This window comes from Lonchura striata, chromosome 31 (assembly GCF_050655825.1).
Source record: "Lonchura striata isolate lonStrDom1 chromosome 31, ASM5065582v1, whole genome shotgun sequence".
Lineage (NCBI taxonomy): Eukaryota > Metazoa > Chordata > Aves > Passeriformes > Estrildidae > Lonchura > Lonchura striata.
The window spans coordinates 839,544-852,487 of NC_140733.1; the positions used below are offsets into that span (position 1 = coordinate 839,544).

Below are 12,944 nucleotides of genomic sequence, written 5' to 3' on the forward strand. Positions count from 1 at the left end.
ACACTCCACCCTATCTGATCAAACGAGGAATGTCCCCAGAATGTTCTTTTTTTTCTGTAACCTTATTGGCTTAAATTGTGCTGCAATTTCCCCACTGTAGTTCTTTCCATTGATTGTCCTCCTTGATCCACCCCTTTGCAGTCTCCTGCTCTTAATATTGGACCTTGATCCTAAACTCCACCCCTACCCTGTAATATAAAAGTCTTGACCCTACCACCTCGTTTCTTGTGTTGGTCCCTGGGAAAATGAAGAATCCTCGATTTTCTAAACCAAGACCTGCCCTGTTGCCTTCCTTTCCCTGTTGGTCATTGGTGTCTGCCTGAGGTCTGAGACTCTGGGGCCTGGGGCAGTTGTTGCGCCCTTTGCTGTGGCAGAACACAACAGTGCTTTCCTCCCTATGGAAAAGAACTATCCTTATCTATGCAGAAATGGCTGATATTTGGCTTCCACCTCCCAAATTCCCTATATCCAAGGGTTGCTTTCAGACAAAAGCTACCAGGACAGAGAGGTCTGGTTGCCATTGGCCTCTGACGGCCGCCTTTCATCTGCCCCTCAAACACCGGTATTCCGTCTTTTCCTTCCTATGGAAAGAACCATCCTCCTTCAACTGTCCATGTCTGAAATTGGGATTCCACCTCTAAAATTCCCTATATCCAAGGGCTGCTCCCAGCCAAAATCTGCCAGTACCATCAAGTTTGGCTCCCCTTGGCCTCTTGTGGCTGCCCCTGCCACACTGGGGCTCGGTTCTTTCCTTCCCATGGAGATCACTGTGACACTGTGGGCACCTCATGGAACCAAGGGGATCATTGTGGCACCACTGGAGCCCATGGAACCAAGGGGCCATGGTGACACCTCGGGGCTTCATGAACCCAGAGACCATTATGACTCTGTGGGGCCTGATGGAACCATGGAGACCATTCCGACCCTTCAGGGCCTGGTGTCACCAAGGGGGCATTGTGACACCTCAGGGCCTCCTGGAAGCAAGGGACCATTGGGACACAGTGGGGCTCCATGGAAGTGAAGGAACATGGAACAGGTCTGGCTGGCTTGGCCTGCCAGGGGCCACCTGACAGGTCTAGCTGATCTTGGGATGTCAAGGGCTACCTCTCATCAGCTCCTGGAGCACTGGGGCTCTGTGGTTTCCTTGCTATGGAAAAGAACCATCCGTCTTTTCAGATGCCCATTGCCAAAATTGGTACCCTCCCTAAAATATTTCTTATATGCAAAGGTATCTGTCAGAAAAAAGCCTGCCAGCTATGGCTGGCCTTGTCCTCTGGTGGTCACCTCTCATTCCCCCAGGAAACATTGGCGAACTGTTCCTTCATTCCTGTGGTAAAGAACCAGCCTTCATGTCCAGGGACCATGCCCAAAATTAGAATTTGGCCTCCCAGTTTCCGTATATCCAAGGATTGCTCCCAGACAAAAGTAGCCAGGACAGACAGGTCATGCTGGCCCTGTCCTCTGGTGATTTTCTTAGACTTTGAGCTGAAATTTTTCATTTGAAAACACCTTGGAGAGGGCCCAGACATCTCCCAAGGTGGAATTTTGAGGCCTCAGACACATGGCCACTGCATATGGATAAAGGAGCTCTGTGCTCTATGCTGCTGTGGTGGTTTTGCATCACAGAAGTGATGTCCTGAGAGAAGCTGCTAGCAGTTTCCTGTGTGTCTGACAAAAACCAATCAGTAATTAGCTTTGAGAGCTGACAGTCTGTTAAAGCACTAAGGAAGCTGCAGACGCCTCTGTGCAGACACAAGTTACAGATGAGAAAGCCTGGCTGGGTCTCTCTCCCTTCTGGCCCCACAGAGGTGCCGAGGCCGGCCCAGCCCCGTCTCGGCCGTGGGGCCGGGCGGCTCCTGCCGTGGGGCCGGGCCCCTTCCCAGGGAGCCGCCAGGCGCCATCGGCTGCCGGGCAGGGCAGGGGAGGCCGCGGGGCCGAGGCCGGGCCGTGGCTGCGGGTGCTGACATCTGGCCCTGCCGAGCCCTGCCCCGCCGCCAGCCTGGGCCCAGCCAGGATCCGCCGGGCCCCAGGAGCAGCCCCGGGCCGGGCCGGCTCGGCCAAGGCTCTGCCGCCCTTGGGCTTCGCCCGCAGCCGGCGGGCAGGGCAGGAGAAGCCATCGGCCCCGGCCGTGCTGCTGCTGGGCTCTGGCCTGGCTGCTGAGATCCTGGCCCTGCCCCAGCGCGGCCCAGCCTGACACAGCCCCAGCGCAGCCGCTGCAGAAACCTCCATGGCAAAACAGCTCCGGCCGCAAGCACCGAGCCCGGCCGGGCTCACGGAACCATCTGCAGCCCCGGGAGATACTGACTCTGCCAGTGCTGCCATCCTCCCTCCCGTGAGAGAAAAGGACACAGGGCAGGCACACAGAGGAGCAACATGGACACACCGAGGGCAGGGAAGAGGAAGTTGAGTCCCAGATGGGAGGGATGAGGAGATGCCTTGATCTTGGGGCTGGAATCCTCTGCTAAAGCTGTGGAGAAGGATGTCATTGATATATCAGACTCTCTTTTTCCCTATAATGCATTGAAAAGTATGGGGAGATAACTTGCTCAGCAAAGGCCTCCATGGTAAAGTGAGCAAATGTTGCAGTAGCTGTGATCCCATGAGAAGTTTGAACAGAGAAAGGGAGAAGGGTGATGAGACCCTGTGCCCTTAGGGAGAGAAGAAGACCTCTGTTCTCAGAAATAAAGATGATTTCAGAAATAGATGAAGAGAACCTTTGCTCTTAAACAGCTCATCTTGAAACTAATACCCCATAATTTGGCATGGCCCATAAGCATAGCTGTGGAAAAAGGTGGAAAAAGATGGGAGGGAGTTCACAATTGCAGATTTCTCCAGGCAGCTGCTATTTGTAGAAGTGAAAATCCATGAGATAACTGTTGTCTTGTGGAGAAGTCTCCATAACATTAACAAGAGGCACTTCTCTCCCTAAGTGAACTGCAGAAAGACTGTTCTAGAGGTGGTAAACTGACTGAAAATTTTAGGTTTTGTCTCTTTACATTGTCAGATTGTATAGACAGAGGAAGTGTTCTGAAAGTTTACTTCTGATTCTTATTACTCTTTCTTTTAGTTTCTGTTAACAAACTTTTCTTTATACTCTTAAAGTTTTGATCCCACTTTGCCTTTCTCCTAATCCTATCTCACAGCAAGAAATGAGTAAGAATATTCTAGTGAAAGCACTGGTAATAAGCCAACACAGAACCCATCACACTAATTGATGCATTGGCTGAGAAATCTCATAGTGGCAAACCAAAACCACTACAAAAACTTCCTGATGAACTGCCCCAGACAAGAGAGAAATCAAGGCAGAGCCATGGTTTGTCAGGACTTGCTTGATCCCTGTGGTGCATTTGGAGCTGAGCCCTGCAACCTCAGAGCCTGAGAGGAGTTTGCATAAACCTTTCCAGGAGTTAGAGTCAGAGGAAACACCCAAAGTGTCACAAAACATTAATGGGACACATTGAGGTCCATCCCTAACACAGGCTCCTCATGGTCTCTATGGAGGAGAGAACTGGAGGCCAGGATGGCACAAAAATCTCTCAGAGACTCAAAATGGCACAAATACCTCTCAGTGTGGAAAGGACAATCCAAAGTACCTCAAAAAAGTTGAGTATCTCAAAGTATTAATGATCTCCACTGAGTGTCAATTCAAAGCACACAAGGGACTCATTAAAACAGATAATTTGAGGCTGAGACTGCACTGTCTCATAAAGTCTGTATCAAAAGGGAAACACCAAGTACCTTACAAGAGCTGAAGTACCTTGAAGCATTAATGAGCCCAATGAGTGTTGTTACTGACAAAGACTCTGCAGGGACTAATTAAAGCAGATAATTGGAGGCCATGATTGCAGAAACCTCTCAAAGACTCCAAGGCAAAAGCAAAAGCCAAAGTCCTTTGCAAAACCTGCAGTCCCTGGTAGCATGAAGGAGCCCCCAGGGCCATTCCTGACCAAGGCTCCTCAGGGACTCCTTCCAGCAGATCCTTGAGGCCACTGGGATGTGGACATGGGGGGGATGCTGGGGGCAGGAGCAGGGGCTGACAGTGCCCAGCCTGGCTGGGGCTGTGCCAGGAGGCCCCAGGGCCTCAGGACAAGGTGTCTCCTCACAGCCCTTGGTGGCACAGACCCTGCTGTGCCCCAGGGCACCAAGACTTGGCTTCTTTTTGTCCCCACCTGGCATCAGTGCCTCCAGTTCTCTGCTCTGCCTGGGGCCTGGGGACACTTTCTCAGTCGTGTCCCTCAGTGGGACCCATTAAAAGTCCAAGAAACTTTGGAGTTGGATTCTGACTTGGAGTTCTGCAGAGGTTTCTGCAGCTCCCTCTCAGGGCCTGATGTTCAGGGCCTGAGCACAAAGCCCCAGAGGGTCATTAAAGTCCTTGTGCTTTGTCTCTGCTGCTGAGCTGGGCCAGGCTCCTGGCACAGAGGGTGAGCCTGGTAACCAAGCAGAGCTTCAAAAGCACATTTCTCTTGCTGAGCAGCTCTTCTCCCAGCCCAGCAGGGCTGGGGCACTGCCTGCAGCCAGCCCGGGCACAGCACAGAGGCACAGAGAGCTTCAATCAGTCAGGGCTGGGAAGGGGCTGAGAAGTGCCTGGGGCAGAATCACTGCCAGCCCTTGGCACAGGAACCTCTGGCTGCAGGACAATGCAGCTGCAGCTCCTGGAGAGATCTCCTAAAGCTGGAACATGCCAATGCCCACAGACCCTGTGAGTGCATTCTCTGCTCATCTCCTGTGCAGAGCAGCCAGGGGTGCCCAGGGCTGTCCTGCAGAGCAGGGTCCTGCAGCCCAGGGCGCTGTGCTGGGCCAGGGACTCTGCTGCCTGCCAGGGACAGCTCTCAGCCGGCCCTGGAGCTGCTCCCAGCGCTGGCCAGGAGCTGTGGGGGGAAGGAGCCACCCTGAGCAGGGCAGGTGCTGCTGCTGAGAGGGGCTGGCTGGGGCAGGACTGCTCCAGCTCCAGACCAGCCTGGGCACAGCTCCGGAGGACACTTCCCAAAGAAGGTAAGCCTGGGATTGCTTTAAAGGTCAGGAGCATTCCTGAGGGTGTTTTCTATTTCCTGTTTGGTGCAGGATGGGAATGTTGGCGTGGTGACATAAAGATTTTTGCTTTTTATACATTTTTCATATACTGTAGCTCTTTAAGTTACTATTTTATAATTATAAAACTATAATCCTTACTTAGCTCCATTAAACTCTTAATTAGCTTTATCAAACTACTATTATGTACTCATGTAACTGTAATCTTTGCTGACACTAGTATGTTTCCTACCTTTCTCTTAGATTTTAGTACAATAAATTGACTGTCTATATACATTCCTGAAATAGTGTATAGTCTTATTATGAGGAAGAGTGTCTACAAGAAGAATATTTTGGTATTTGACCACAATATGAAGAGTCATAACTAAAACTGGGGCAAAGAAGTCCTCGGACTTACTGGAATGTGTTGATACAGGGGTGTGGAATTGGGGCAACTGAATCTCCTACTGGACGTTCCTGTTAAATATCCTAATTAATTAACCCTAATGAACTTTTGAAATCAGGGGCTGGGTGTTCCTCATCCTCACTGGGACACCTGGAAACTTCCAATAAAGGTCTGTTTTTTACTTTACTGTTCTAACACTGTTGCAAGGGCTCTTTTTTTGTCTTTTGATTATAGGTAGCGGGGGGTTGAGAGAAGCAGAACAGGAATTGTAATCCCAGAATCAGAGCACATTCTGAGTTGAAAGGGACAGACAGGATCATCAAAGGAATGTTTGAACATTTACAGAGACTCCAGAACTGTGACTTTGGGTGGTCAGTGTCTCTGCTGGGAGCCTCCCAAAGGGCCTTCAGCCACTCCTCAGCCCTGGGCAGCAGCAGCATCACCTCTGCAGGGCCCAGCAGGGCTCTCCTGAGCTGCCCTTGCCCAGCTGCACACAGAGCCTGCCCCAGCCAGGGCCCTGCACACAGGCAGGTTTCTGTAGGGCCGGGCCAAGGGCACACAGGGTGGGATGGGCTCAGTGAGCGCTGGCAGGGACAAGGCACCTCTCAGGAGGGGATGTCCAGGCCCAGGGAGATGCTCAGGGAAGCAGAGGGGGCTGAACAGAGCAGTGCTCGGGGAACAAGCCCATCCAGCCCCTCACCTTCCCTCAGCCACAGGGAATCCTTTGCCTCTGACATCTCTCAGTGGCAAACTCTGAGTGCAGCAGGAATGCTGGGGATTTCTGACCTCAGAGAGCATGCAATGGTGAGTGGGTAGGAAAACAATTCATAAAACCAACTCCTCCAATCCTTTTGATCTGGGAGTGCAGATGGTACCAAGGTTTTCTGCATTAGGAGTGATTCCCGTGATAAATCCTGAATATCCAACCTTGTCCCTCTGCCACAGGGCCACAAACCCAGGGCAGCAGGGCAGGGATGGCTCCTTGAGAGCCCCCACATACAGCCCTGGCTGCTCCTGGCACACTCAGCCAGCACAACTGGAGCTCAGGCAGGGACCTGGGTGAGGGTTTTCCCAGAGCAGGAACAAGGGTGGGTGAGTCCCAGGAGGACAGGCTGCAGGGAATGGCCCAGGTTTGGCTCCAAGCAGCCTCTCCTGACTTGTCCCTGTCCTTTCTCCATGAACAGGTGCCCATGTGCAGCCACAGCAAATGTCCAACAGCAGCTCCATCAGCCACTTCCTCCTGCTGGCACTGGCAGACACGCGGCAGCTGCAGCTCCTGCACTTCTGCCTCTTCCTGGGCATCTCCCTGGCTGCCCTCCTGGGCAACGGCCTCATCATCAGCGCCGTAGCCTGCGGCCACCACCTGCACACGCCCATGTTCTTCTTCCTGCTCAACCTGGCCCTCAGCGACCTGGGCTCCATCTGCACCACTGTCCCCAAAGCCATGCACAATTCCCTCTGGGACACCAGGAACATCTCCTACTCAGGATGTGCTGCTCAGCTCTTTTTCTTTCTCTTCTTCACTGGATCAGAGTATTTCCTGCTGACCATCATGTGCTACGACCGCTACGTGTCCATCTGCAAACCCCTGCACTACGGGACCCTCCTGGGCAGCAGAGCTTGTGCCCACATGGCAGCAGCTGCCTGGGCCAGTGCCTTTCTCAATGCTCTGCTGCACACAGCCAATACATTTTCCCTGTCCCTGTGCCATGGCAATGCCCTGGGCCAGTTCTTCTGTGATATCCCCCAGATCCTCAAACTCTCCTGCTCCAAATCCTACCTCAGAGAACTTGGGATAATTACTGTTACTGTGTCTCTTGGATTTGCTTCTTTTGCATTCATTGTTTTCTCCTATGTGCAGATCTTCAGGGTTGTGATGAGGATCCCCAATGAGCAGGGACGGCACAAAGCTTTTTCCACCTGCCTCCCTCACCTGGCTGTGGTCTCTCTGTTCACCAGCACTGTCATGTTTGCTCACCTGAAGCCCCCCTCAATGTCCTCCCCATCCCTGGATCTGTCAGTGTCAGTTCTGTACTTGGTGGTGCCTCCAGCCCTGAACCCCCTCATCTACAGCCTGAGGAACCAGGAGCTCAAGGCTGCAGTGTGGAGACTGATGCCTGTATGCTTTCAGGAACATTAAACTGCTGGCCAATTTCTGAGTATCACTTGTAATAAAAATTATCTTTGATACTTCTTGCTGTTTTCCTCTTGGACGTTCTTTTTCATTGTTTTACATTTTAATGCTGTCCACAAAGAAATGTCATTCCTTGTGCCATTTCTCATTTTGTTTCTTTCCACCTTCCCTGTGGCCACAGACTGTGTCAATGAGGGCCTGTGACTTTGAAGGAATTAAAGGATGTCCCAGCAAAGTTTTCTGCAGAGATGCCCGTTCATTGTCTTCTCTGGAGCTGCAGCAGCAATGTCTGTGTGCAGAGCTGGGGCAGATCAGTGCTGGCACAGCCACTATGCTCCTGCTGGCCACACCATTCCTGATCCAGGCCAGGAGCCATTGGCCTTCTTGGCCACCTGGGCACTCTGCTGGCTCATGTCCAGCCTGCTGTCCATCAGTCCCTGCAGGTCCCTTTCTGCCTGGCTGCTGTCCAGCCCCTCTGTCCCCAGCCTGTAGCACTGCAGGGGTTTTTGTGGCCAAAGTGCAGGACTTGGCACTTGGACTTGTTAAACCTCACCTTGTTGGATTTGGGCCCTGGATCCAGCCTGTCCAGGGCCCTGTGTAGAGCCCTCCTACCCTCCAGCAGATCAATACTCGCAGCCAACTTGGTGTCACCTCGGTTCCATGAGGCCCCAGAGTGTCCCAATGGTGTCCATGATTCCATGAGGCCTCCCAGTGTCACAATGTCCCTTTGGTTCCATGGGACCCTTGGTGTCACAAAGTCCCTTGGATCCTTGGGCCCTGCAGTGTCACAATGTCACCGTGGTCCCCAAGGCCCTGCAGTGTCACAATGGATCCTTGGTTCCATGAGGTCTGGCAAGGCAGCAATGCTTTCCTTGATCCCTCAGTGTCACAATGACCCCTTGGTTCCAGAAGGCCCTGCAGGGTCATGGTGGCCTCTGTGGTCCCACCAGGACCCAGACTGTCACAATGCACTCCTTGCTTCCATTCAGCCCCACAGTGTCACAGTGTCCCCGTGGCTCTGTGGTGCCATGTCACACACAGTGTCACCATGGTCCTCTCAGTGCCACCAGGCCCTGCAGTGTCACAATGGCCCCTTGCTTCCCCAGGGCCCTGCAGTGTCACAATCATCAGAGAATCCACGAGGCTGAAAAGGGACTTGGAGAGCATCAAGTCCAACCTGGGACCCAACAACACCTTGTCACCCAGACCATGGCCCTGAGTGCCACATCCAGTCTTTCCTGAAACACTTCCAGGGACAGTGACTCACCCACCTCCCTGGGCAGCCCATTCCAATGCCCAATGCCCCTTTGTGTGAAGAATATTTCCTGATGTCCAACCTAAACGTCCCCTGGTGCAGCTGAAGGCTGTGTCCTCTTGCCCTGTCCCTGTTCCCTGGGAAAAGAGCCCAACCCCCACCTGGCTGCACCCTCCTGTCAGGGATTTGTGGAGGGTGATGAGGTCTCCCCTTATCCTCCTCTTCTCCAGGATCAACAACCCCAGCTCCCTCAGCCGCTTCTCACAGGATTTGTGCTCCAGACCCCTCACCAGCCTTGTTGCCCTTCTCTGGACATGCTCCAGACCCTCCATGTCTTTCGTAAATTGGGGGTCCAGAACTGGATACAGCTCTCAAGGTACTGCCCAACCAGTGCTGAGCACAGGGGAAGAATCACTGCCCTGCTCCTACTGGCCACACCATTCCTGATCCATAGGAGTGCCAGGGCTTGGATGAGGGAAATTGTGGAGTGGGGGAAGGGACAAAGTGTTACTGACTGTCAGGCATGAAGGGTCTTGATTTTCACATCTGTTCAAACTGCACTAGAAGGTGCTGAGAGTCAATATCATTTGGACATTGCCAATATCAATCTATAAACAGGAAAAGAAAACAGGACAAAACAATTACATCTGCATTGTTTTCATTACAGTATATTCACTTAGAATACACTTGTGAAATCTGCCTAATTAACCACAGAAGAATTGAAATCTTCAATTATTCCCAGGGGTTTTTCTTCTATGGGCATTTTGAACATATGTTTATGAGCTTTTCCCACTGATTTCCTGTACTGAAGAGCTCAAGAAAGAAGAGGCCTCTGGAGGAGTAAAATTCAGCAGCAGCCTCCAAGTGGCTGGGGATGCATCCCCATCAGAGCAGCAATGAGCAGAAATGGGCACAGCTCTGTGGCTGCCCCAGCTCTGGGATGGGCCCTGGGCCTGGAGCAGGAGCAGCTCTGGAGGGCCCCAGGGCCGGGGCTCTTGTGCTGGCCTGGGCAGATGGGATGGCAGGAGGGGCTGCAGAGCTCTCAGCACCTCAGGCAGAGGGGAGCAGGGCAGCCAGGGAGCTCCTTTGGCCTTGGCCAAGCCCCTTCCCCCATGGTGGGGCTGAGTCCTGGCTGAGCTGCAGCTGCTGCTGTGCCCTTGGCAGGGGCTGAGGCCGTGGGGCAGTGCCCAGAGCAGCCTGGGCTGAGCAGAGCTGTGGGGCCAGAGCCGGCTGGGCTGTGCTGGGGAGAGGCCCTTGGTGCTGCCCAGAGCTCAGGGCAGCTGGCAGAGCTGGCAGGGAGCTGGGCTGGGCTGGGAGAGCCTGGCACAGAAACCATCAGTGTCCATCTCAGCCTGGCTCAGCGGGCAGGGGCAGGACTCAGCCCAGGCCTTGTGGGGCAGGGCCAGCGCCTGGGCAGGCATTGAAAACAGGCAAGAGCCCGAGAGAGGAGGCTGCTCTGTGCCCCTGGGGCATGGACAGAGCAGGGAGGGGCCCAGGACATTTGTCAGCGCCAGCCTCTGTCTGTGCCAGCCCTGGGCAGCCCTGGCTGCTGAGCCCAGCTCTGCCCTGGGCTGAGTTTGGCTGTGGCCCAGCTCCATCCTCCTGCGGGGCTCAGGGCCTGTTCCCGGCCATGGCCAGCCCTGGCCGCCTCTCTGCTGGCCCAGAGGCCGGCAGAGCCCGGGCAGGGCTGTCTGTGCAGCCCCACAGGTGCCACGGGCTCTGCAGGAGCTGGCAGAGGCTGCCCAGCAGGGAGGCCATGGGGCACAGAGCCCCAAGGCTGCCCAGGGCCCCACGGCACAGGGGCCGTTCCCAGCCGCAATGCTCCTGTCCTGGGCTGGGCTGCACAGGGGCTGTGGCACCATGGCTGGGCCAGCACAGGGCCACCGAGGGGCCACGCAGCCGCTGCCGGGGCTGGCAGCAAGGCCAGGCACAGACAAGGAATTGCTGAGCATGGCCTGCGCTGGCCAGGGCTGCCTGTACCCAAGGCAGAGCTCAGCTGCCCTTGGGGGCTGCAGGAACACTCAGGAACCCAAAGAGCCTCCATGGCTGTGCTGGAGACCAAGGCTGGAGCAGGGAAATGCAGGGCTGCTGCGCCATGGGGAGGGCATGGAATTCCAGCTCACACCTCAGCTCTCTGATGATCCTGGCACCGTGCTGGGCCCTGTTCCAGACTGGAGCAGAGCAGATGTTGATGCCACAGGAGCCCTGCGGGGCTGGCAGGGACCTGCAGCTTGCAAGGTGCTCTGCTCTCCCTCAGCTCCTCTCTGAGAGATTCAATCCCAGCTCGGCACCTCAGGGCACAAGTGGCACTGCCTGTTCATGGGCACACAGCTGATGTCTGCCTGGAAAGGGGCACAGGTTTTCATACTTGTACATTTCACATATTATGGACGCAAATTTTTATTATCTGCGTTTCTTCAGTATTTTAAGAAATACCAAAGTATTCTGTCCAGGAACAGGAATTTTCTTCAAGTGTACTAATGGTAGGAGGAGAAATACTGACATTGCCTTCTACTTGTGTCTCCAATATTCTGTTTATTCCTTCCTCTCCTCTTCCTTCAGGTGTTTCCAGCTCTCCTGTTTAAATTGCCATGTCTAAGGACATCTCTTCACTAGGCCAGCTATATCTATGTACTTCCTGCTGCTCCCAGATTTCTTTCACCAGATGCTTTCTGGTCATTCAAGTCCTTCTCAACTGACTGGTTTCATGCTTTGAGCTTCAGGGAGTTGTCCAATCTTTCAGAAGTTAATATAAATATTGTATCAGTCAAAATCCTTATTTGTTCGAGGGATGCCGCGGGAGACAAGACTCATGATATCATTATCATCAAGTCTCAGTTTATTGTGACAGATTACACAGTTTATATATGTTCGTTAATTAGCTCATACATATTGCAAAAGCCAAGCTCATGATTGGTTGCTATGTGACTTGTACTATTATCTTAAAAGTATCTTTATGATCGATACATGCCTGTCCAGCTGGCCTTGCAGTTAGAACAGCTTAGTACCCCTTTGTTCTTCTCTATCTACTTCTACATACCAAGCAGTTTCAATATCCTGCTTTCTGCACATCATCTACTCTTCAGGGCCATGCGAACTTTGCAGCAGTCACGTAGCCCTCCCTATTTGGATTAATTTTACAGTATCATGTCCCTTGTCGTTCAACCATTCCTCTGTCAGGCTCTCTTCACTTATTGTGCTTATATCTATCAAAGAACTACCTTTTCTTATGTCTTTATCTGAAGCTGTTCCTGTATGGAAATCCCTTGAGGATTGGGGGACATGCCAGATGCTGCTGGGACAACACGAGAGCTGAGGGAAGAGCTGTGATGGATATTAAACTGTTCAAATGTGCTACTTGTGTTTGTTGGCAAGAAACCTTTCTGTGCCTCTGAGTGTCACCATCCCTGAGCCCAAAGGACACAAACCTGATGAGTTGTGGTTCCCACTGCAGGGGCACTTGGACCTTGGCTCTGCACAGGAGAGCTCTTCATCCACTTTCCCTCTTTTCCTCCCTCTGGGCATGGAGGGAGCTCCTGACTTCAGCCTGTGACTCGTGTGTGCAAAGAGCAAATCTGGGCAGAATTGGGGCAGGGAGGGTTTGGGGGGACCTTGGGATCTGTGCTGGGCACAGAAGGTGTTTTCCATTGCTCTGAGACTGTCTGCTGTGCAAAGTGGATTTAATATCCAGCAGGGGAATGACTTTTGCATTTGAGGGAGCTTTGTTGACTGACAAGAAATGAACATCCCTCTGTGTCTGGGGCAGCTCCTTCTCCAAGTAAAGCAGGTGGGAGTTGGAGCCCAGGAGCTGAAACCTGCAGGTGCAGCCTGGGCTGGAGGGAGCTCAGATTTGCACAAGGCTGCTCTGAGTGCCAGGGCTGGGATGGGGGAAATGGTGGGGTGGGGGTAGGGACAGAGTCTGATGGATTGTCAGCCACAAAGGGTCTTGATTAATCTTCACCAACTTAAAGCCTGTTCTATTTTAAGTTAATCAAAATGTTCAAGAGGAGAGCAGTAGAGGATGAAGACACAGAGACAGAAAGACAAAATAGATACAGAGAAGCTCACATACAGCTGCCAACTCCTGGATTCCAGCAATGTTCAGATGGAAATTCCAAGAGGAGGTAGAGCCAAGATGTGTA

At 53.0% G+C, this 12,944-nt stretch overlaps 1 protein-coding gene across 1 annotated transcript; it reads left to right on the forward strand.

The window, feature by feature from the left end:
• Positions 1-6,618: 6,618 nt before the first annotated feature.
• LOC146764719 (olfactory receptor 14A16-like) lies at positions 6,619-7,943 on the forward strand. The gene has a single exon (XM_085563692.1). It carries the CDS (start codon positions 6,621-6,623, stop codon positions 7,551-7,553), a length of 933 nt encoding a protein of 310 aa, XP_085419818.1. The 5' UTR covers positions 6,619-6,620; the 3' UTR covers positions 7,554-7,943.
• The last annotated feature ends 5,001 nt before the right edge of the window (positions 7,944-12,944 follow it).

What these genes read in the sequence shown, in the direction of transcription:
- LOC146764719 (XM_085563692.1), top strand. Translation starts at nt 6,621, where the DNA reads ATGTCCAACAGCAGCTCCATCAGCCACTTCCTCCTGCTGGCACTGGCA.